Source organism: Sapajus apella, unplaced genomic scaffold (assembly GCF_009761245.1).
Source record: "Sapajus apella isolate SASKATOON/1434 unplaced genomic scaffold, GSC_monkey_1.0 scaffold59, whole genome shotgun sequence".
NCBI classification, from domain to species: Eukaryota; Metazoa; Chordata; class Mammalia; order Primates; family Cebidae; genus Sapajus; species Sapajus apella.
The window spans coordinates 8799515-8822322 of NW_022436999.1; the positions used below are offsets into that span (position 1 = coordinate 8799515).

The following is a 22808-nucleotide window of genomic DNA, read 5'->3' on the forward strand; positions in this document are numbered from 1 at the left end:
GCTGATTTTTTAAACCATCATTTAACATTTTCTCCATAGGGTGGCAAGGAGGAGGGAGTATATGGGGACTGGGTACCTTGAGAGACCCCAAGACAGGGGACAGAGAGGCTGAGATTGGCATGTTCTCTGCTGCAGTTACTTGCCAGTGACACACTCTTCCTGTCCAAACTCACTTATCTGCCTCAAGGAAAGACTGCCTTTCACCTGGAGAGAAACCAGGACTCAGCTTTAATGAAAATTGGGGCCGGGTGCGGTGGCTCAAACCTGTAATCCCAGCACTTTGGGAGGCCGAGGCGGGTGGATCACGAGGTCAAGAGATCGAGACCATCCTGGTCAACATGGTGAAACCCCGTCTCTACTAAAAATACAAAACATTAGCTGGGCATGGTGGCACATGCCTGTAATCCCAGCCACTCAGGAGGTTGAGGCAGGAGAATTGCCTGAACCCAGGAGGCGGAGGTTGCAGTGAGCCGAGATCATGCCATTGCCCTCCAGCCTGGGTAACAAGAGCGAAACTCCGTCTCAAACAAAAGTGAACATGAACGCCTGCTTGATGTACCTGGCCCAGCTAATGTTTTGTATTTTTACTGTTTTAGCTGAAGAAGCAGGTGCTTCTCCATCCTCGGAGCCTGTCTTCATTACCTGTGGACCTCATCCTTGTCAACCCAGAGCACACATGCCTCTCTATTTTGGCTAAACACCAAACAACTGAGGCTGGCACTGTAAAATGTTCCCTCCAAATGCCCCCTTGGTTTTCCTCAATTAGAGATCTGGATCACAACCCTCAAAAACCACGTCCCTTATGCCACCTGAGTAGATGGTTTGATGATTAATTAGGCACAGATGTGACACGAGTCTCACGATGGCCCATGGGTCACGTGATACTTTCCTTTTCATCATCATCAGCTGCCCTAAAGCCAGTTGAGACTGTGGTCCCAGTCTCACACCCTCGGAGTCCTGGGGTTTGTGAGGGGAACACCCCATTAAGCTGGGGGAACTGGGGCTGCCACCAGGGGGCGCGAGGGGCCCTCATCTGAGGAGGGAGTGGGCAGGTGCCTCCAGGGGGGAAGGGCGCCGCAGCCGGAGGCACAGGTCTTCGCGGTGCCACTTCCACCAAGTGAGTTCGAGGAAGTACCTGGGATCTTTGATATAACGCGAAAGGCCTTCCCAGCGAGCTCTTGAGAGCTGAGAACCCACGCCTTCCACCTCTAGCTCACGGCTTTGCCACTCCAGGACCTGAGGTTACGTTTGCTGCTGGGGATTTGACAAACCCAAAGCCTCTCTGGTTTCACCACTGGATTCTAGAATCAGACTTCTGTACTGAATGACACCCATGTGAGTCAGGGGCTGGGGACGTGATCATCGAAGTGTGGTCCCCAGACTGGCTGTATCAGTGCCAGCAACTCCCAGGACCTGGTTGGAAATGCATGCTCTCGGGCCCTACTCCAAACCCCTTAATCTGAGACTGGGGTTGCGGGGAGCGCCATCTGTGCGCCACTGTCCTTGTGGGTGGACCCGGAGGCGGCTCAAGGGTGCTCCCACTTCGGGGTCACGCGCGGCGCCGGCTGCTCCTGAGACCGCCCGGCTCCCCGGCTCGGTGGTCACGTGGGCTCAGGCACTACTCCCCTCTACCGTCCTCTCGGTCTTTAAAAGAAAAAGGGGCTTATCGTTAAGTCGCTGGTGATCTTTTCAGTTTCTCCGGCTGCTGGCTTTTTGGACACCCACTCCCCCGCCCGGAGGCAGCTGCAAGCGCGGAGGCTGCGAGAAATAACTGCCTCTTGAAACTTGCAGGGTGGAGAGCAGGCGGCGAGCGCTGGGCTGGGAAGGGACCACCGGAGCTGCGACGGGCCCCAGGGCTGCGGGGCAGCGCTGGCGCCCGGAGCCGGGGCTGCACGAGGAGCGCTCGCTTTCCTCAACAGGTGGCCGCGGGGCGCGTGCCGGGAGCCCCCTACTGCGGGAAAAGCACGTGTCCGCATTTTACAGGAGGCAAGGCCGGTGTGTTTATCAGCAAGGTAAGCGCCCTTTCGCTCAAGGTGTAAAGATATTGTCTCATTTTGTTTGAAATCCTGCGGTGAGAAACCAGTCATTTTGAGAACAATAAAAGACCAAAAAAACGGTCACCAAAACCAACTGTATTGGAAGCTGCCGGAAAGATGGAAAATGCATGCTTTGATCAAATGTCTCTATTCAAGACACCGGCAAGTTAACTTCTTTAGTTTGTGCTTGTGAGCTCTGGATTGATTTTGCTAATATGAATGTCTGAAAAAAATGTTTTTTTCTATGGTTTTCCTCGGTGGATTTCCCTAGTGTGGATGAAATGACAGTGGAGTTGAACACACTTTCTGATTGAAGTTTGAAGACCTGGGAAGATGTACCTCTCTCTAACAGATGATAGAGGTTTTAAAATGTATTGGCATTCCTCAGCCATGTAAGCAAGCTGAGTTCCTCCTTTCCTGGGCTAAGCGCTATCTGGTATCCTTTATTTGCTGAAGAGGAGTTCAAGTACTGCCCTCTAACCCCCTCCGTGTTATTCTTATTGGAAGGATGATATTAAATCAAGTTAATGTCATTTTTGTGAAAAATAAAACTTTGAATTGACTTTTATTCAGGAAGATAAGGTCGATTTAATTTTACTTGCTGTTTAAAAAGCAGGATTGTGTTTTGGTGTGGTAGGCAACACTTGGGAGGAAAGAGTTTGCCTTATTTTGTTGTATTTCTAGTATTTACATGAGCATTCCATTAGAAAGTTTTACTTTTGCTTTAAGTTTCATAACTTAGTGTCTAGTTTCCTTTGTGTGAGGGGAAAGATGTTTGCTATTTAAAAAGTGAACATGTGAAAGGAAAGGTTTTTCTGAGAGTGTTGTAAAAAGCAAATGTACTATGGCTATGAAAACATGCTTCACATCTTTGATTCTTATTTTTTTCTGAAGAAAATCAATATATTTTGACATAAGTTCTAGAAGAAGGAAACTAATTCATCAATAGGCGTTAGAGCATACACCTTAGGATTGCATTTTACGTTCAAGCCTTTTTTTTTTTTTTAAGATGAATTTCTTGAACGTTCTCATTTTAAAAGCCATCAGATGCTTGTAATACTTAAGTCTTACTCAAGACATAGAAGTCTCTGAAATCAATTAACATGTTTAGGACACATTTCATAGTGTTCTGAGGGATGTGAATAAATCTAATCACCATTTACACTTCTCAAAATGTATTTATAATTCAGAAAAGGTAAATTTAGTAGTAAATTCAACTTATAACCATTTAATTAACATTTAATAGATATTGATATGTTCACTTTTAAAAAATAAGACACTAACATTTTCTATAAATGATTCAACACGTAATGATTCAAAATACATCTTGTGATAATTTTAGGTGATGTTTTGAATCATTTTATAGGACATAAATATGGATAAAATATAAAATACTGAAGACTGAACTTGAAGTGTTTACTGGTAAGTTTTTGATAATACACCTAGAGCCTTTAAGAATTGTATCCTTGAACATTAGATTTCATAATTCAGGTGTCCAGCATTTTGTTTTATATGTAATAGTACTTTTAAATAATTAGGCTACTGCAGTGTAACTTACATACAGTAAAATCTAGCCTCTGTAAGTGTACCTCTGTGAATTCTGACAGATGCAGTTATATAACCAGCACCACAGACAAGACACAAAACAGTACCATCGCCCCAAAAGTCCCCTGTGTACCTCTTTGTAGTCAACCCTCTCCACCTACCCCACTGCCCCTGAAAATCACTAATCTGTTTGCCGATCATGTAATTTTGCTCTTTTTTTTTTTTTTTTTCCCAAAATGTTATACCACAAGTTTTGCTCTTTAGTATGTTTTTACTTAGGCATATTTTCCTTTCTTCACTTTTCTTGAAAGAAAAACCTGTTTTTCCCTTTTTATAGAATGAGTCAGTTTGTGGTATTTTTGTTTTAATTCTAGTACCTTGGGATAAATTAAGGCAAAGACAATGCTCTTTGCAAATGGGAAACTAGAGACTTGAACTAAGTGTTAAATTCATATTGGACTAATAGATTTAGTTCTTAGCAGATTTAGATTCTATTGTGGTTTAAGCCTTTGGTTATGGTATATTATCATTGATTATCCTGAATTGAAATATGAGGCCATTAAAAGTTGTTATTTATATCATATTAATAGAATGCACCATTCTGTTATAATCTTTGAAATTTAAAACTTATTTCTGTATTTAAAAAAACTACTTTCGTTATACCTGAGAGAAAGCTACCTGAAATTGCATATTATCAAATAGTGAGAAGCAAAAGAGGGATTGAAAACAACAACTTGAAGACATTTAAAATGCAGAGCGATTACAATTGCTCAGGGTAAAATGTTTATCTTCATAGGAGCTTAGGTCTGTACCCAAATTACTTGTAGATGTCACGATTTTTAAATTTCTGTGCTCATGCCTTGAAGTCTAGATTTTCCTTCAGGGTGCAGATGCAAAATCTTTTGTAAACTAATAGTTTTCCTTGTTTAATACAGTATTCAATTCAGTATACAGTTAGGAGCCTGTTATTGGTAGTTATTTCTAATATATGTGTGTGTGTGTGTGTGTGTGTGTGTGTGTGTGTGTGTGTATAAAGTAGATGTCTTTGCCATTTTTCTTTTTTTCTATGAAAAACAGTCTCGGCTGGGTGTGGTGGCTCATGCCTATAATCCCAGCACTTTGGTAGGCTGAGGCAGGTGGATCACAAGGTCAGGAGTTTGAGACCAGCCTGGCCAACATGGTAAAACCCCATCTCTACTAAAGATACAAAAAATTAGCTGGGTGTGATGGTGTGCCTGTAATCCCAGCTACTTGGGAGGCTGAGGCAGGAAAATTGCTTGAACCTGGGAGGTGGAGGTTGCAGTGAGCCTAGATTGTGCCGTTGCACTCCAGCCTAGGTGACAGGATGAGACTCTGTCTCAAAAAAAAAAAAAGAAAACAGTCTGTATTTTAAATATGTAACTTAGCTTGAATATCCAGTTACAGTGGTAGTAACAAGGATATGCAGAGTGGCAAGTTTATGAGGAACTAGTTAGCCTTTCTAGCTGGAATTATGACAGATCTTGAAAATAAAGGACTTTTAGTGGAGAATCTTTGTGTAGGTGTACTTGACAGAGGGCAGGAGAGTTAGGGTGACCTAGAAAAACATTGCTGGACTTGTATATGTTTCCTCAAAGCCAGACTGCAGCATTTTGTTGGTAAATTGTTTCACGTTCTGTCAAACCCAGGGCTGGAAGGAGGTGTAGTGCGTTCAGCCTAACTTTGGATTGGCCGTGTCATCTTGAATCTCTTCACTCAGAATTTTCTCTAACCCTGTCCCAAATGAATATTTGAATTTGGTTCAGTTTCTGCAGAGCATTGTCTGTGGCTGTTGTGGGTATTAGGGAGGAGCAGAAACTTGCTGTCTAGAGAGAAGACGGATGAACTCTCTCCCACGCCTGCCTTTGAGGCTTTGTCCTCTTACTCTGTTCAAGCCCTCAAAACTCTATTTCCTGTCTAACTAAATAAGCGCCAATTGGTTACTAGGATAATTAGCTTCTCCTCATTTTGGAAGGAAACAGGGTTTCTTGATATACATGTTCTTAAGAATTACATGCAAAACAGTTTTTTTAGACAGTCTTGCTCTTTCACCAGGCGCCAGGCTGGAGCGCCGTAGGGCAATCTTGGCTCACTGCAAAAGTCTCAATATTTTGTTTTGAAAGAATATATTTAAAGGGGCCAGGAGTTTAAGACCAATCTGGGTAACACAGTGAGACTTGATCTCTACAAAAATTAAAAAATTAGCTGTGCACGATGGTGCATGCCTCCGCCTCCCGGCTTCATGCAATTCCCCTGCCTCAGCCTCCCAAGAAGCTGGGACTACAGGCCGCACCACCATGCCCAGCTAATTTTTGTATTTTAATAGAGACGGGGTTTCACTGTGTTGGCCAGGATGGTCTTGATCTCTTGACCTCATGATCTGCCCACCTCGGCCTCCCAAAGTGCTGGGATTACAGGCGTGAGTCACCTCACCCCGCCACAAAACAGTTTTTAGTGATGAGTTCTGTGTGATTTTTGAGTGTTTTATCTTCCTAATCAACATTAAATTGATTAAAAGTCTCAACATTTTGTTTTGAAAGAATATATTTAAAGAGGCTGGGTATGGTGGCTCATGCCTGTAATCTCAGCACTTTGGGAGGCCTAGGTGTGTGGATCACTTGAGACCAGGAATTTGATACCAGCCTGGTCAAATAATGAAACCCTGTCTCTAAGAATACAAACAATTAGCTGGGCATGGTGGCTCATGCCGGTAATCCCAGCTACTCGGGAGGCTGAGGCATGAGAATTGCTCGAACCTGGATGGAGGTTACAGTGAGCTGAGATCATGCCACTACACTCCAGCCTGGACAACAAAGTAAGACTGTATCTCAAAAATTTTTTTTAAAAAGGGATACATTTAAAGATAATAATTGGTCAGGTGTGGTGGCTCAGGCCTGTGATCTCAGCACTTCGAGAGGCCAAGATGGGTGGACTGCTTAAGGCCAGGAGTTCAAGACCAGTCTGGGTAACACAGTGAGACTCGATCTCTACAAAAATTTAAAAATTAGCTGTGCATGATGGTGCATGCCTTTAGTCCCAGCTACTTGGGAAGCAGAGTTTGGAGAAGTCCTTGAGCCCAGGAGGTCAAGGCTGTAGTGGACCATGATCTTGCCACTGTACACCAGCCTGAGTTACAGAACAGAACAAGACCATGTCTCCAAAAAAAAAAAAAAAAAAAAAAGCTAGTAGTCACCAAACAGCTACTTACACACATCAAGGATTCTTGTTGCTTAAGAAATCTTTACCATGAAATTCCTTCTAGTTTCTACTTTGTGAGTGTGAAGTTTTTACTTCTATAGGGCACACAAATGTGAGGCAATTGAACTGAATGCTTGGGAAAGTGTGATGGCAGATGGAAGAGGAATAGGGATGAGCTGTCAGAGTCTTCCTACTCTGCAAGATTGAGAATATGGCATCAGGAATATGTGACATTTGTCTGCACACATAGTGTTGTCAGGCTCCCTACAGCCCAGCTATCTGGACTCTAGAGGGGCATGGATTTCTATAGAACAGAAATCAAAGAGTAAAATTAGGGGGCAAAAATCTTCAGGGTGGCCATAAAGACATTGTAACTTGTCTGGAAATTCCAACCAACACTGTATGTGTATCCAATGACATACCAATAGTCTGGCTTCATCCTCTTGGATGTGTAATAATACCTTACCAGAATCCTTTCACAGACATTATCTCATTTCGTTCTCAGAGCACTGTGAAAAGGCACAGTCCCAAATCAGTACCCGTTTCTACTGAAGATGTGGCAGCTCAGGGAGTTCGTGGATTTGTCTAAGACTGCCTGGCTTTCAGGCAGAGCTGGGGCTACAATGAATGTTCTGCTCTGGCCACTGATATAAATATATATAAGAACAGGCTTGATGGTGGCTGACTTCTTATTAACAAAATTTATAGGTGCTTTGATAAAAAGTCTAGTCTTTTTGGAGTGTCTTTCTGCCATTTCTAGGGCCAACCTTTTTCTTCTTCACAGAATCACTATCAATATTTGGAATTTTAAATATTTTTGTTTTAGTTCAAAAGCCATAATATGTTCCCCAGCTGGTACAGTAGAACACCATGCATAATCCCATGTGTACAAAAAGCTTTATGGCTGAATTCAGATGTGACTTGAGAGGGCCAAACACAGGTGTGTGTGCTGGGGGAGTGAGAGGGAAATCTCTGGACAGAACACAAGGGCTGTTCACCACCCAGGATGGGGACTAATTAAAGAAAATTGACATGCAAATAAATAATTCTTAGAATCAGGATACTGGGTACTGGTTCTTTGGTTGCCCAGGTGAAATTCCATGCCAGGCCCAACAATTAAACTCTTTAGAGACCATTTTTTCCTGTTGTACCAGACATTGTGGTTACTGAGGCCATGTTTGGATATTTAAACCATGTGTTGGGAAAACTCTGCCCTACAATGTTAAAGAAATTAAATCTTTTGGGGAGTCTTTCCTTTGACCATTTTATATCTCTGTTTTAAAGTAGGGCTACTCAACCAGAATGGATTTATTTATTCATTCTTATAGACCTCTGGGAAAAAAGACCCCTCTTTTTGCTACCTGTTCTCCTGTCTCACAGACTATTAAAATGGTTTAAGTGCATCACTCCTTTCCCTTTTTATGGCTTTGTTTAGGAAGAAAAACTCTTTGCATTGGCTACGAAGTTCCTGATTATTTAAGGCCACTGACAGATAGTTGTCATGTGAATCTGATCTGAAATATATCCAGACAAAAAGCACCTAGCCTCTTAATGACTCTCCAGAAGTCAGTTCTGGAGAACTGAGTTTCATGCTCACATTTCAACTCTTCTGATGTTCATATTTTCATATGTATTTTTCAGGATGTATTTTTAGTCTCATAAAAGTGTACGGTTTTTTTTTTTTTTTTTAATAAAAAGGTTTAAATTTTCATAGTTACACCTGTAGCTCTAACTAACTTGGCAATGTCTGTTTTTCTTTACAGTCATTAAACTTACCCAAGAATCTTTGACGACATTATAATGCCCTTTGTGCCTCTTCTCGCGAGGTGTTATCCCAGCTGTTATCTCAAGATATGGATATAAAAAACTCACCATCCAGCCTTAATTCTCCTTCTTCCTACAATTTCGGTCAATCCATCTTACCCTTGGAGCATGGCCCTATATACATACCTTCCTCCTATGTAGAGAGCCACCATGAATATCCGGCCATGACATTCTATAGCCCTGCTGTGATGAATTACAGCATTCCCAGCAGTGTTACTAACTTGGAAGATGGGCCTGGTCGGCAGATCACAAGCCCAAATATGCTGTGGTCAACACCTGGGCACCTTTCTCCTTTAGCTGTCCATCACCAGTTATCACATCTGTATGCAGAACCTCAAAAGAGTCCCTGGTGTGAAGCAAGATCACTAGAACACACCTTACCTGTAAGCAGGTAAGTCCAGTCTTCATTCTGAATTATAGTTCCTGGGCATTTCTCAAATCACTTTATGGTTTAGTGAGAAGAAAATGATATGCTAGACAAGGTCTTTATTAATTACATAGTTTACTTAGAGCACCCAAAACATAGAATGCCCTGTTCTATTCTGATGTTCTAGGTCTCATTAAAAAGTGGTATGTGTACATCAATGTTGTAGGGAGGATTTGCTATTGAGACTATTGTCTTTATACAGTAAAGACTGAAGTTACTTTTTTTTTTTTTTTGGAGATAGGGTCTCACTCTGTCACTCAGGCTGGAGTACAGTGGTGCAATCTCAGCTCACTGCAACCTCCACCTCCTGGGTTCAAGAAATTCTCGTGCCTCAGCCTCCTGAGTAGCTGGAATGACAGGCATGCACCACTGTGCCTGGCTCATTTTTTTGTATTTTTGGTAGAGACAGGGTTTCACCATGTTGGCCAGGCTGGTCTTGAACTCCTGACCTCAAATGATCCTCCCACCTTGGACTTCCAAAGTGCTGGGATTACAGGCATGAGCCACTGCACCTGGTCTGAACTTAACTCACTCTTTTTTTTTTTTTTTTTTTTTAAATAAGAGATGGGGTTTCCCTTTCTTGGCCAGGCTGGTCTTGAACTCCTGACCTTCCGATCCACCCACCTCAGCCTCCGAAAGTGCTGGGATTAAAGGGGGGGGCCCCCGTGCCCGGCCTCTTTTTTTTTTTTTTTTTTTTTCCTTTGAGACAGACGCTTGTTCTGTTACCAGGCTGGAGTGCAGTGGTGCAGTCTCGGCTCACTGCAATCTCTGCCTCCTGGGTCCAAGCAATTCTCCTGCCTTAGCCTTCTGAGTAGCTGGGATTACAGTCGCACGCCACCACACCAGCTAATTTTTGTATTTTTTTTTAGTAGAGACGGTGTTTCACCATGTTGGCCAGGATGGTCTCGATCTCTTGACCTTGTGATCCGCCCGCCTCAGCCTCCCAAAGTGCTGGGATTACAGGCATGAGCCACAGCGCCTGGCTTAAACTCACTCTTAATGGAGTTATTTGGATTTGAAAAATGAATTTTTACTTTGTTTTGGAGTCTTCTTAAATAGTGAAATCCCAATTTAGTGTTCATGACATTGTTTCCAGGATAAAAGTAACGGTGGCAGTATTATAACTTAAATGAAATTCTAGACATGCAAAGCTTGAAAACACAGGCGATTGGTATAAGCTTTTTAACCGTGAACTAAAATAATACTGTTATATAAAGATCGGTGGAAACTATTGAAATAGGGGCTTCAGTTGACAATTCCTGACGTTAAAAAGGAAATGTGTGGCTGGGTGCTGTGGCTCATGCCTGTAATCCCAGCACTTTGGGAGGCTGAGGTGGGAAGATCACTTGAGGTTGGGAGTTTGAGACCAGCCTGACCAACATGGAGAAACCCCATCTCTACTAAAAATAGAAAATTAGCTGGGCATGGCAGGGTGTGGTGGCTCACGCCTGTAATCCCAGTGCTTTCAGAGGGGAGGTAGGCAGATCAGGAGGTCAGGAGATCGAGACCATCCTGGCTAACACGGTGAAACTGTCTCTGCTAAAAATGCAAAAAATTAGCCAGGTGTGGTGGCAGATGCCTGTAGTTCCAGCTACTTGGGAGGCTGAGGCAGGAGAATTGCTTGAACCCAGGAGGCAGAGGTTGCACTGAGCCGAGTCGTGCCACTGCACTCCAGCCTGGCAACAAAGTAAGACTCTGTCTCAAAAAAAAAAAAAAAAGTTGGGCATGGTGGCGCATGCCTGTAATCCCAGCTACTTGGAAGGCTGAGGCAGGAGAATTGCTTGAACTCAGGAGCGGAGGTTGTGATGAGCTTAGATTATGCCATTGCACTCCAGCCTGGGCAACAAGAGCGAAACTCTGTCTTACAAAAGAAAAAGATGTGTATTCTTTAAATGCAAGGTAACATTATGGATTATTTCCATTTAATTTGTAATATTTCTAGTGATAATCATAAGTAGGAAGGGAAGGGATGGTATTATGAGAAAGGAGAGGGGGAGATAAACATCTAAGTGAAACTACTAAGGGCATACTGGATATTGAAATTCGTTACTTTCAAATATTGTCATAAAACTTTAAGAAAGCAACATTGTACCATAATTTTATTTGTCTTCTTTTGTTTTACTCATTAAAATAAAGCAGTAAAAGGAGAATATAAACATTGTGGATAACTTTTTAAAAGTAATGTTTTTTTCTTTTCTAAAGGTAGGTATTTTGTTTCTGAGCTTGAATTCTAATCAAATAATGCTAATTTTTGAGAAGATTAAGCCCCATGATATAATTACCTTCATTTATAAATCAATAATACATTTACTATTCCCTTCCCAAAAGAACCATGCCCTTGCAGCATCAGGAACTAGCCACGTGTGTTTTGGGTTCTGCCTGGTGCTCACTTGCTAGACTCTCCGTTCCTTTAAGGACCTCTTTCCCCTGGTCCAGCATTGAGCCTCTGCTTCCTTCCAGGTCTTTCCAGGCCAGGTACTTGCTTGCTTTCTCCCTTCTCTTCTCTTTTTTCTCTCTCCGTTTCTCTTCTCTTCCCCCTTTTTCTTCTCTCCCATTGATCTCAAGGTAACATAAAGTCCATTTGTTACTCCTCTTATTTTTATTTTATTTTTTTAAGACAGAGTCTTGCTCTATTGTCCCGGGTAGAGTGGCGCGTAACTGGGCTCACTGCAACCTCCACCTCCTGGGTTCAAGCAATTCTCCTGCCTCAGCCTCATGAGTAGCTGGGATTACAGGTGTGTGCCACCATGCCCGGCTAATTTTTGTATTTTTAGTAGAGATGGGGTTTCCCCTTGTTGGCCAAGCTGGTCTTGAACTCCTGACCTCTGGTGATCCGCCCACTTTGGCCTCCCAATGTGCTTGGATTACAGGTTTGTACCATTGTACCCGACCTTAAAGTTATTTTAAATCCAGACCTTTATCTGAAATTGCAGAGTGCAAGATCTTTGTTCTCCATTTAAGTGGGACCCTCAAATGTCTGAATGGCTACTTAGCAATGCCGTTGGGAATGACTGATGTTTGGAAGTGGCTATACACTTTCAGACTCATCCATGGAGCATTTGTGAACTCTAGTAATTACAGAATACTAGTGCATATCCTGCCTATGGTTCAGATCTGTGGGTAAGATTTGATCTGGCCATCCTTTCATTACACTTAGAGATGCACCCCCCACCCATGGCTATGACAGGTCTTCTGCAGTGACAAATGCTCAGCACCACATGGATGGGCATAAACTCACCTACCCACTTTCAAACATCAGTCATTCCCCACAGCATGGCTTTTTGTAGCTATGATACCAGTATCAAAATTTTTCTCTAAGGCTGGGCACGGTAGATCATGCCTATTATCCCAACACTTTGGGAGGCCGAGGCGGGTGGATCATGAGGTCAAGAAATTGAGACCATCCTGGTCAACATGGTGAAACCTCCTCTCTACTAAAAATGCAAAAATTAGCTGGGCATGGTGGCGCACGCCTGTAGTCCTAGCTACTCGGTAGGCTGAGGCAGGAGAATTGCTTGAACCCGGGAGGTGGAGGTTGCAGTGAGCCAAGATCGCACCATTGCACTCAAACCTGTATAACAAGAGCAAAACTCCATCTCAAAAAAAAAAAAAAAAAAAAAGTTTTTCTCTATTAGATTTCCTGGAATATATTTACCATGAACCCTGGAGGAAAAAGAGATTAAATTAGGCAATGTTCATGCTATTTTTTTTTTCCTAGAAAGCCATTCCTTTCCCTTTTATGCTCTGTTCAATGGATATTTTCTTTGCTCCTTAGAGAGACACTGAAAAGGAAGGTTAGTGGGAACCATTGTGCCAGCCCTGTTACTGGTCCAAGTTCAAAGAGGGATGCTCACTTCTGTGCAGTCTGCAGCGATTATGCATCAGGATATCACTATGGAGTCTGGTCGTGTGAAGGATGTAAGGCCTTTTTTAAAAGAAGCATTCAAGGTAAAAGAGAATTGTTAACTGCTTGTTTACTTTCCTACTTTTGCTTTCAAACAATTTTGCAGAGATGACTTGGCAGAAATGTCACTGCTGGCCTATTTGGCACACAAAGTATTTGATTAACAGTTCAGAGGATCATGTGTGTTGGGAGTGGGTTGGGTGGTGGAGGGGAATTGCAGATTTCTACCCCAGAAACCCAAGATTATACAGCCAATTCAAGTGGGTCTTACCCTTCCTTCTTCACCCACATGGGTGTTGGATAGAAGACATCGAGTTACAACCTTGTGAAGATGTCTCTTGGAAAAAAATGTGCTCACAAGGAGTTGTAAAGATTGTTTCTTTTACTTAAATGTAATATACCACATGCTTAACAGTCATGATGGTGGGCTGGCTCCTGAGGAAGAGAGAATAAACACATTTTATGGAAATGGTCAGAAATCAGGAATTCAACTGCAGTGGACTTTGAGAATTGATCTAGACACATTTCTTCCCCTGGGTTAGGAGGGTCTCAGTTCACAATCCCCTTGTTTTCTGGGCTGGGTTTATACTATTTCCCTGACTTTGTCTAAATTCCTTCTGGATTGTTTTAAATCAACTTATTGAGGAAAAGAATCAAACTCTGTAAAATATTTGAAGAGATTTATTCTGAGCCAAATATGAGTGACAAATGGCCCATACACAGCCCTCAGGAGAGCTGAAACATGTGCCCAAGCTGGTCAGGCCACAGCTTGGTCTCATACATTTTAGGGAGACATAAGGCATTAATCAATGTACATAAGATATACAATGATTCAGTCTGGAAAGGCAGGACAGCTGAAAGCAGGGGCTTCCAAGTCATAAGAAATATTTTCTGATTGGCCATTGGCTGAGTTATTATCAATAGGAAGGAATGGCTGGGTTACAATAAGGGATTATGGAGACCAAGGTTTTATCATGCAGATGAAGCCTCCAGGTGGTAGGCTTCAGAGAGAGTAGATTATAAATATTTCTTATGGGATTTAAAGAGTCTGTTCTGTCAGTGATTCCAAAAGGGAGGAGGGTAATGAACCATGTTTGGCTCCCTCTTCCCATCATGGCCTAAACTTATTTTTCACGTTAACTTTGGAATGCCCTTGGCCAAGAGGAGGGGCCCATTCAGATGGTTGGGGGTAGGAGGGGCCTTAGAATTTTATTTTTTGGTTTATAAAACTTCAAGTTGCTCACCCCTGGTTTCAAGGCCAGGCAGCCCATCTCCCTGCATGTGTCCTTGCTACACACTCTCTCCCTTGCCAGCCCTGATTTGCTGAAGTCACTTTCTTGCTTACTCTTGTTTTCTCTTTCTGCCATATAACTTCTCCTTCAATAGCCCCCTCCCAGGTAACACCCTATGTTTCCACCTGAAAGCTCCCTTCCTTTTTCTATCAAAGCCTTAGCACTTTGTTCTTTGCCAGTTAAGAAGAGCTACGTCGAGGGAATTCATAGTGTGTAAATGGCAAATGGCAATTTACTAAGTTAACTCACCCACTGATAACTCTAGATTAAGATGACATTTTACCTCAAGCAGAGAAACACTGATAAAATCCAGAATGTGGTGAGGAGTGAAATGTTGGTAGGTAGAGTCACATTCCTACCTGTGCCCTGAAATTCACCCTGTGTGGATGACATTTGTCCTGGATTTTATACTTACTAACTCTGTGACTTCACCTCCCAACCTTTTCCTCCTCTGTGAAATGGAGATACTCAGAGGGATTTTCTAAAGATGAAATGAGGTTGATTATATGAAAACATAGTCAGTGCTCAGATATTTTGTTTGTGATAACTCTTAACAGTAGATTATAAGGCCAAGTCTAGTTCTCTGCTATATGATAAGAACAATCTAGATTTTCTGAAATTATGAACTGAACTCTTGATATGATGACTATTTTCTATCTTGCTGAGGTTTTAGAATTTTACCCCTTAAGAACATTTTGACCAATTATTACTAACCATATCTTTTAAAAAAGAGACCCCCCCCTTTTTTTTTTTTTTTTTTTTTTTGCTGTTGGGGAAACATCTGTCTGCTTGAAACATCTTTGACTGTTAAGACTATAGCTAATAACAATTGAAAGTAAATTTCTTCTGCTTCTGTGTGTTGTTTCCTCCTTCCTGCTGCGTCATATAGAAACGTGAAATTCTAAATGTGCAAAGAGGAAAGAGTTAAAGCTCTTACAGTTGTTTAGCACTTAAATGATGCTTTCTTTGCATGCTTCCTGTCTTTGATAGAAGTGCATTGCAGTAACTGAAAGTGGCCACTCATTTTTAAAATTGTCTTAAATAGGCCAGGATGGTACAGTATTAACTTGAGAAATTCCTTGCATTTAACATTCTTTTGTTTATATAATTTTAAACTTGTCTTGTAATTGATTTATAAGCTAATTGACCATATCTTAGTCATGTGTCTGTCCCCTTCACTGTACAGTGCACTGGAAGCTATGTTGTGCTTGCTGTTCCATTGATACTCTTTTGGCTTCTTCACACAATGAGTTGTCGTCAGAATAATAAGTACTGTTGTTTCTCTCCTGGGTTATGGAGCACAGAGGAAGGGAGGACATAGTGAGAGTGACCTCATCACTTCTTCTGGTCCAGATGAAGGCATGGCTTGTTTTTCAAGCTTACCCTTTACTTTTTATTCTCTTTCCTGTTGGTGTTCATTTAACAAATATTTATTGAGCACTGTACCAGGCTCTGTGGATACAGTGGTGAACAAGAGAGTATATTATAAATTGTATGAGGGCAAGGATTTTTGTCCATTTTGTTCACTAGTGGCACTCAACAATTCCTTGAATGACAATGTTTCAAAATTAATTGGGTTCCTACACAGAGTTCTGTATCCTTTTTAACTTAATATTGTTTTGTAAGCATTGCTGCTGTTAAATTTCCAGAGACCTTTTCCACAACTGTGTAATAATCTATCTTATGATCATATTTGATTGAACTCTTTATTGTTAAAGACCTTATCAGTTATTTTCATTGTTCTAAATAACGCTATGCTTAATTTATTTGTTCATGAAGCTTTGAAAAAATCTCTAGTAGTTTCTCTGGATATACTTTTAGAACAAATCTGTAGGGTCAGAATATATTAATGTTTAAAGTTCTTGTCAGATGTTTTCAAGTGTTCAAGTCTCAAGAAGGCTGTGCAGACTTGCTCTTCTACCAGCAGTGTGAGTGTTGTTTTTACCAACCTCTTGGTAGTTTGACTCATATTATCAAAAAGAAAAACATGTTGCTATGTTGATAGGTCATGTATGGTACCTTTTGGTTTTTAATTTGCTTCTCTTTATTAGTGAGGTAAATGTTTTCTCACAAATCTATCTGCCATTTGTATTTTCTCATTTATCTTTTTTATGCAGAGCTTTTGCCCATTTTTCTATCAGGTTCTCACATTTTCCTCATAAATTATTGTGTACATTATATGTTACCATATCAACCTTTTATTACATGTATGACAAATATTTTTTCCAATTGATTCTGATGTTGACAGGCAGAAATATTTAATCTTTAAATAGTCAAATATCACTAATTTTGATAATTTTGTATATAGTTTTTAAGTCAAAAAAAGGTCATTTCATACCCAGGCATTATATAAACTTTTGTCTATATTTTGTCATTTAATAGTTTGTTTTTATATTTTATCATTTAATTCAAAAGGAATTTATTTTGGCATACTGAATGAAATAAGAATCAAATGCATTTGTCTCTAATTTTCTCGACGTCATTTTACTGAATACATTCACTTTTCATTGATTTAAAATATGAGAGCCAATTTTTTAAAAGTTGAGTTTGAGATACAATTTGCATACAATAAAATTTACTTATTTTAATTATGTGGGTTTATGAGTTTTAAAAATATGTGTAGTCATGCAACCACCACCATAATTAAGATATGAATGTTATTATCACCCCTCAAAATTGGCTCATGTCCATTGCAGCCAATTTCTCCTGAATTTCCCAGGCCCTGGGAATCATTGGTTTTTTTCCTTTTTTTTTTTTTCTTTTTTTTGGACGGAGTCTTGCCCAGGCTGGAGTGCAGTGGCGTGATCTTGGCTCACTGCAATCTCCGCCTCCTAGATTTAAGCGATTCTTTTGCTTCAGCCTCTCAAGTAGCTGGGACTACAGGCATGTACCACCACACCTGACTAATTTTTTGTATTTTTAGTAGAGATGGGGTTTCACCATGTTAGCCGGGTTGGTCTTCATCTGACCTCATGATCCACCCACCTCGGTCTCCCAAAGTGCTGGGATTACAGGTGTGAGCCACCGTGCCTGGCCCACTGGTCTGTTTTCTGTCCTTCTAGTTTTGCCTTTTTGAGAATGCCATATTTTATTTGTATTTGGCTTTTTATTTATCATGATGCTTTTGAGATTTATCTGTGTTGTTGCATGTATCAGTAGTTCATTCCTTTTCGTTGCTGAGTAATATTGCAATGTATAGATCTCTCACTGTTTATTCATTCATTTGGGTTGTTTAAAGTTTTGTGCTATTTTAAATAAAACTTAGGAGCATTCATGCATATCTCTCTGTGCAGATGTATGTTTTTGTTTCTCTTGGGTACCTAAGTATAAAACTTCTAGTTGTGTGATAAGTGTATGTTTATAAGATTGTTTTCCAAAGTGGCTGGATGACTTTGCATTCTTGACAACAACGTATGAGAGAGTTCCCGTTGCTTTACATCTTTGCCAAAACTGAATATTGTCAGTCTTTTTAATTTTTGCCATTTTAATGAGTACGCAGTAGCATCTCGTTGTGGTTTTAATTTGCATTTCCCTAATGATGACTTTGTGCATCTCTTCAAGTTTCCATTGGATTTTGTTTCTCTATATGTGTATAAATATGGTTTACAAAGTTCTTACATATAATAGCATTTTATTCTGACTGTTCCATTGAAGTCTCTCTTCATTCTTGTGTAAGAACTATTTTACATGATTCTACATTATTTGAACTATTATAGTGTTATAATGTATTTAACACAAGTTTAAAAATGTCCTAGTTATTTTCTCTTGTTTGTTCTTAGGAATGTTAGAATGATTTTATTGCATAATCTTTTGTGTTTAAACTCAAGGATAAAAAAAAATTCTAAAAGCAGCAACAGAAAAGAAACAAATAACATACAATGAAGCCCTGATGTCTGGCAGCAGACTTTTCAGTAGAAATCTTACAGGCCAGGAAAGAGGCATGACATATTTAAAGTGCCAAAGGAAAAAAATTTTACCCTATAATAGTGTATCCAGTCAAAATATCTTTCAAGCCATAATTAAGATATGAATGTTATTATCCAGACAAACAAAAGCTAAGGGATATTAGCTTTTTGTTATTTCCCAGACAAACAAAAGCTAAGGGATTTCATCAACACTAGACCTGCCATACAAGAATTGCTAAATGGAGTTCTTCAGTCTGAAATAAAAGGATGTTAATGAGCAATAGGAAATCATCTCAAGGCACAAAACTCACTGGTAATAGTAAGTACATAGAAAACCACAGGCTAGTGTAGCACTGTTAATTGTGATTTGTAAACTACTCATATTTTGAGTAGAAAGCCTAAAGGAAGAACCAATTGAAAACAATAAATACAACAAGCCCCCCACCATTTTTCTTTTCCTTTGAGACAGTCTCACTCTGTCATCCAGGCTGGAGTGCATTGGTGCAATCTTGGCTCACTGCAACCTCTAACACCTGGGTTCAAGGGATCCTCTTGCCTCAGCTCTGGTGTGACTGGGATTACAGGTGCTCACCACCACGCCTGGCTAATTTTTGTATTTTTAGTAGAGATAGGGTTTTATAGTGTTGGCCAGGCTGGTCTCAAACTCCTGACCTCAGGTGATCCACCTGCCTCAGCCTCCCAAAGTGCTGGGATTGCAGGCATAAACCACTGTGCCAGGCCCTACAACAACTTTTCAAGACATAATATATACATAGAAATAATGAAAAGTTAAGGGGAGTGAAGTTAATAGTGTTTTCATTGCTTGTTTGTTAGTTTGTTGTCACCAGTTTAACATAAACCCAGTATTTGCAAGCCTCATGGTAGTCTCAAATCAAAAAGCATACAATGGATACACAAAAAATTAAAAATTAAAACATCCCACCAGAGGAAATCACCTTCACTAAAAGGAAGATAGGAAAGAAAAAAGAAAGAGAAGACCACAAAACAATCAGAAAACAAATAACAAAATGGCAGGAGTAAGTCCTTACTAAGCATGAATAACATTGAATGTCAATGGACTGAATTCTGCAGTCAAAAGACAGAGTGGCTGAATGGATTTTTTTTTTTTTTAATCCAATCACTTGTTGCCTACAAGAAACACACTTCACCTATAAAGACACACGTAGATTGAAGAGAAAGGGATGGAAAAAAAATATTTCATGCAAATGGAAACCAAAAAAGAGCAGGAGTAGCTATAGTTATACCAGACAAAGTAGAATTCAAGACAAAAACTATAAAAAGAGACAAAAAGGTCACTATATAATAATAAAGGTGTCAATGCAGCAAGTGAATATAACAATTGTAAATATGTCTGGAACACCCAGATATATAAAGCAAATATTATTAGGGCTAAAGAGAGAGACGGACTAATATGATAGTAGCTAGACACTTCACCCCACTTTTGGCATTGAACAGATCATCCAGACAGAAAATCAACAAAGAAATGTCAGACAATCTGCACTAAAGACCAAATGGACCTAATATTTACAGAATATTTCATCAGTGGCTGCAGCATACACATTCTTTTCCTCAGCAAATGGATCATTCTGAAGGATATACCATACGTTAAGCCACTAAGCAAGCATGAAAACATTCAAAAAAATTGGAATCAAATCAGGTACCTCCTCTGACCACAGTGGAATAAAACTAGAAATCAATAAAGAATATTGGAAACTATGCAAACATGGAAATTAAACCATATACTCCTGAATGACCAGTGTGTCGATGAAGAAATTAAGAAGGAAATTAAAAATTTCTTCAAACAAATGATAATGGAAATACAACATACCAAAATTTATAGGGTACAGTGAAAGCAGTACTAAGAGGAAAGTTTATAGCTTAAGTGCTTACATCAAAAAAGTAGAAAAACTTGAAGTAAACAGCTTAATGATGCATCTTAAAGAACTAGAAAAGCAAGAGCAAACCATACCCAAAAGTAACAGAAAAAAAGAAATATTTGTATAAAGATCAAAGCAAAATAAATAAAATTGAAACCAAGAAAACAACACAAAAGATCAACAAAATATGAGGTTTTTTTTTTTTTTTAGAAAATAACCTTGACAAACCTTTAGCCAGATTAATGTTTTTTTTAAAAAAGAGAGAAGAGCCAAATAAAATCAGAGATTTTTCATCTCTGATTTTAAAAGGAGACATTACAACTGATACCACAAAAATCTGAAGGATCATTGGAGGCTATTATAAGCAACTATATGCCAATAAATTGAAAAACCTAGAAGAGATGGCTAAATTCCTAGATGCATACAACCTTCCAAGATTGAACCATGAAGAAATCCAAAACCTAAACATACCAGTAACAAGATTGAAGCTATTACAGAAAGTCTTCAACAGTCTGGGCACAGTGGCTCATACCTATAATCCCAGCACTTTGGGAGGCCAAGGCAGGAGGATCATCTGGACCCAGAAGTTCAAGACTAGTCTGGGCAACATGGGAGATCCCTATCTCTACCAAAAAAAAAAAAAATTAAAAATTAGCTAGGCGTGGTGGTGTGCACCTGTAGTTCTAGCTCTTCAGGAGGCTGAGGTGGGAGGACTGCTTAGGACCAGGAAGTCAAGGCTGTGGTGAGCCAAGATTGTACCGCTGCATTCTAGCCTGGCTGATGGAGTGTGATCAGGTCTCAAAAAAAAAAAAAAAAAAAATCTCGCAGCAAAGAAAAGCCCAGGACTGATGACTTCATGCTGAATTTTACCAAACATTTAAAGAAGAACTAATGGCAGTGCTATTCAAACAATTCTGAAAAATAGAGGAGGAGGGAATAGTTTCAAAATCATTCTGTGAGACCAGTATTACCCTAATACCAAAATCAGACAAAGAAACATAAAAAGAATATCACAGATCAATATCCCTAATGAATATTGATGCAGAAATCCTCAATAAAATACAAGCAAACAAAATTCAACAACACATTAAAAAGATCATTCATCATAACCAGGTGGAATTTATCCCAGGGATGCAAGGATGATTCAACATATGCAAATTAATATGATACATCATATCAACAGAATGAGGGTTGAAAACCGTATGATAATTTCAATTGATGCTAAAAAAGCATTTGATAAAATTCAACATCCCTTCATGATATAAATTCTAAAAAAAAAAAACTGTATAGATGGAATATACCTCAACACAATAACAGACATATGTGACAGACCCACGGCTAGTATCATACTTAATGGGGAAAAACTAAAGCCTTTCCTCTATATGGAACCTGACAAGGATGCCCACTTTCACCACTGTTATTCAACATAGTACTGGAAGTCCTACCTAGAGCAATCAGAAAAGAGAAAGGGCATCTAACTTGGAAAGGAACAAGTCAAATTATCCTAGTTTGCAGATGATATGATCTAGTATTTGGAAAAATTAAGATTCCACCAAAAAAACTATTAGAGCTAATAAATTCAGTAAAGTTGCAGGATACAAAATCAACATAAAAAATCAGTAGCATTTCTATATGCCAACAGCAGTCTGGAAAAAAAAAAAATCTAAAGAGATCTCATTTACAGTAGCTACAAACAAAATAAAATACCTGGGAATTAACCAAAGAAGTGAAAGATCTCTACAATGAAAACTATAAAACATTGGTGAAAGAAATTGAAGAGTACACAAAAAAAGGAAAGATATTCCATGTTCATGGATTGGAAAAATTAATATTGTTATTATGTTCATGATTCCCAAAGCAATCTATAGAGTTAATGCAATCTCTATCAAAATGCCAATGACATTTTCACAGAAACAAACAAAAAAACCCTAAAATTTGTATGGAACCACAAAAGATCTAGAATAACCAAAGCTGTTCTGAGTAAAAATATCAAAACTGGACAAATCACATTACGTGACTATAAATTATACCATAGAACTATAGCAGCTAAAACAGCATAAAACAGACATAGTGATCAATGGAACAGAATAGAGAACCCAGAAACAAATCCATACATCTAAAGTTAACTGATTTTTGACAGAGGCACAAGAGCATACCTTGGGGAAAAATAGTCTCTTCAATAAATGGTGCTGGGAGAACTGGATATCTATGTACAGAAGAATAAAACTAGACCCCTATCTCTCACCATATACAAAAATCAAATCCAAATGGATCAGTGACTTAAATCTGAGATCTCCAACTCTGAAACTAAAAGAAAACACAGGGAAAGTCTCCAGGACATTCGCTGGGGCAAAGATTTCTTGAGCACTACCCCACAGGCACAGGCAACCAAAGCAAAAATGGACAAATGGGATCACATCAAGTTAAAAAGCTTCTTGCATGGCAAAGGAAACAAGTGAAGAGAGAACCCACAGAATGGGAGAAAATATCTGCAAACTACCCATCTGACAAGGGATTAACAAGCAGAATATATTGGCCGGGCGCGGTGGCTCATGCCTGTAATCCCAGCACTTTGGGAGGCCGAGGTGGGTGGATCACGAGGTCAAGAGATCGAGACCATCCTGGTCAACATGGTGAAACCCCGCCTCTACTAAAATTACAAAAAATTAGCTGGGCATGGTGGCGCGTGCCTGTAATCCCAGCTACTCAGGAGACTGAGGCAGGAGAATTGCCTGAACCCAGGAGGCGGAGGTTGCGGTGA

General features: G+C 39.9%; 1 protein-coding gene across 2 annotated transcripts in view; it reads left to right on the plus strand.

Annotated features, from left to right (window-relative positions):
- The first annotated feature begins 592 nt into the window (after positions 1 to 592).
- The window catches only part of ESR2 (estrogen receptor 2), a 71020-nt gene continuing 48804 nt past the window's right edge, over positions 593 to 22808 (plus strand). Inside the window, exons 1-4 of one of the 2 annotated variants that reach the window (XM_032246106.1) lie at positions 593 to 1335; positions 1792 to 2012; positions 8561 to 9012; positions 12824 to 12996. In XM_032246106.1, the coding sequence (XP_032101997.1) occupies positions 8651 to 9012; positions 12824 to 12996 (535 nt within the window). In that variant the 5' untranslated portion in view covers positions 593 to 1335; positions 1792 to 2012; positions 8561 to 8650. Of the gene's footprint in view, positions 2013 to 8560; positions 9013 to 12823; positions 12997 to 22808 lie in introns of both variants that reach the window. The other variant, XM_032246107.1, reaches the window with a different exon arrangement.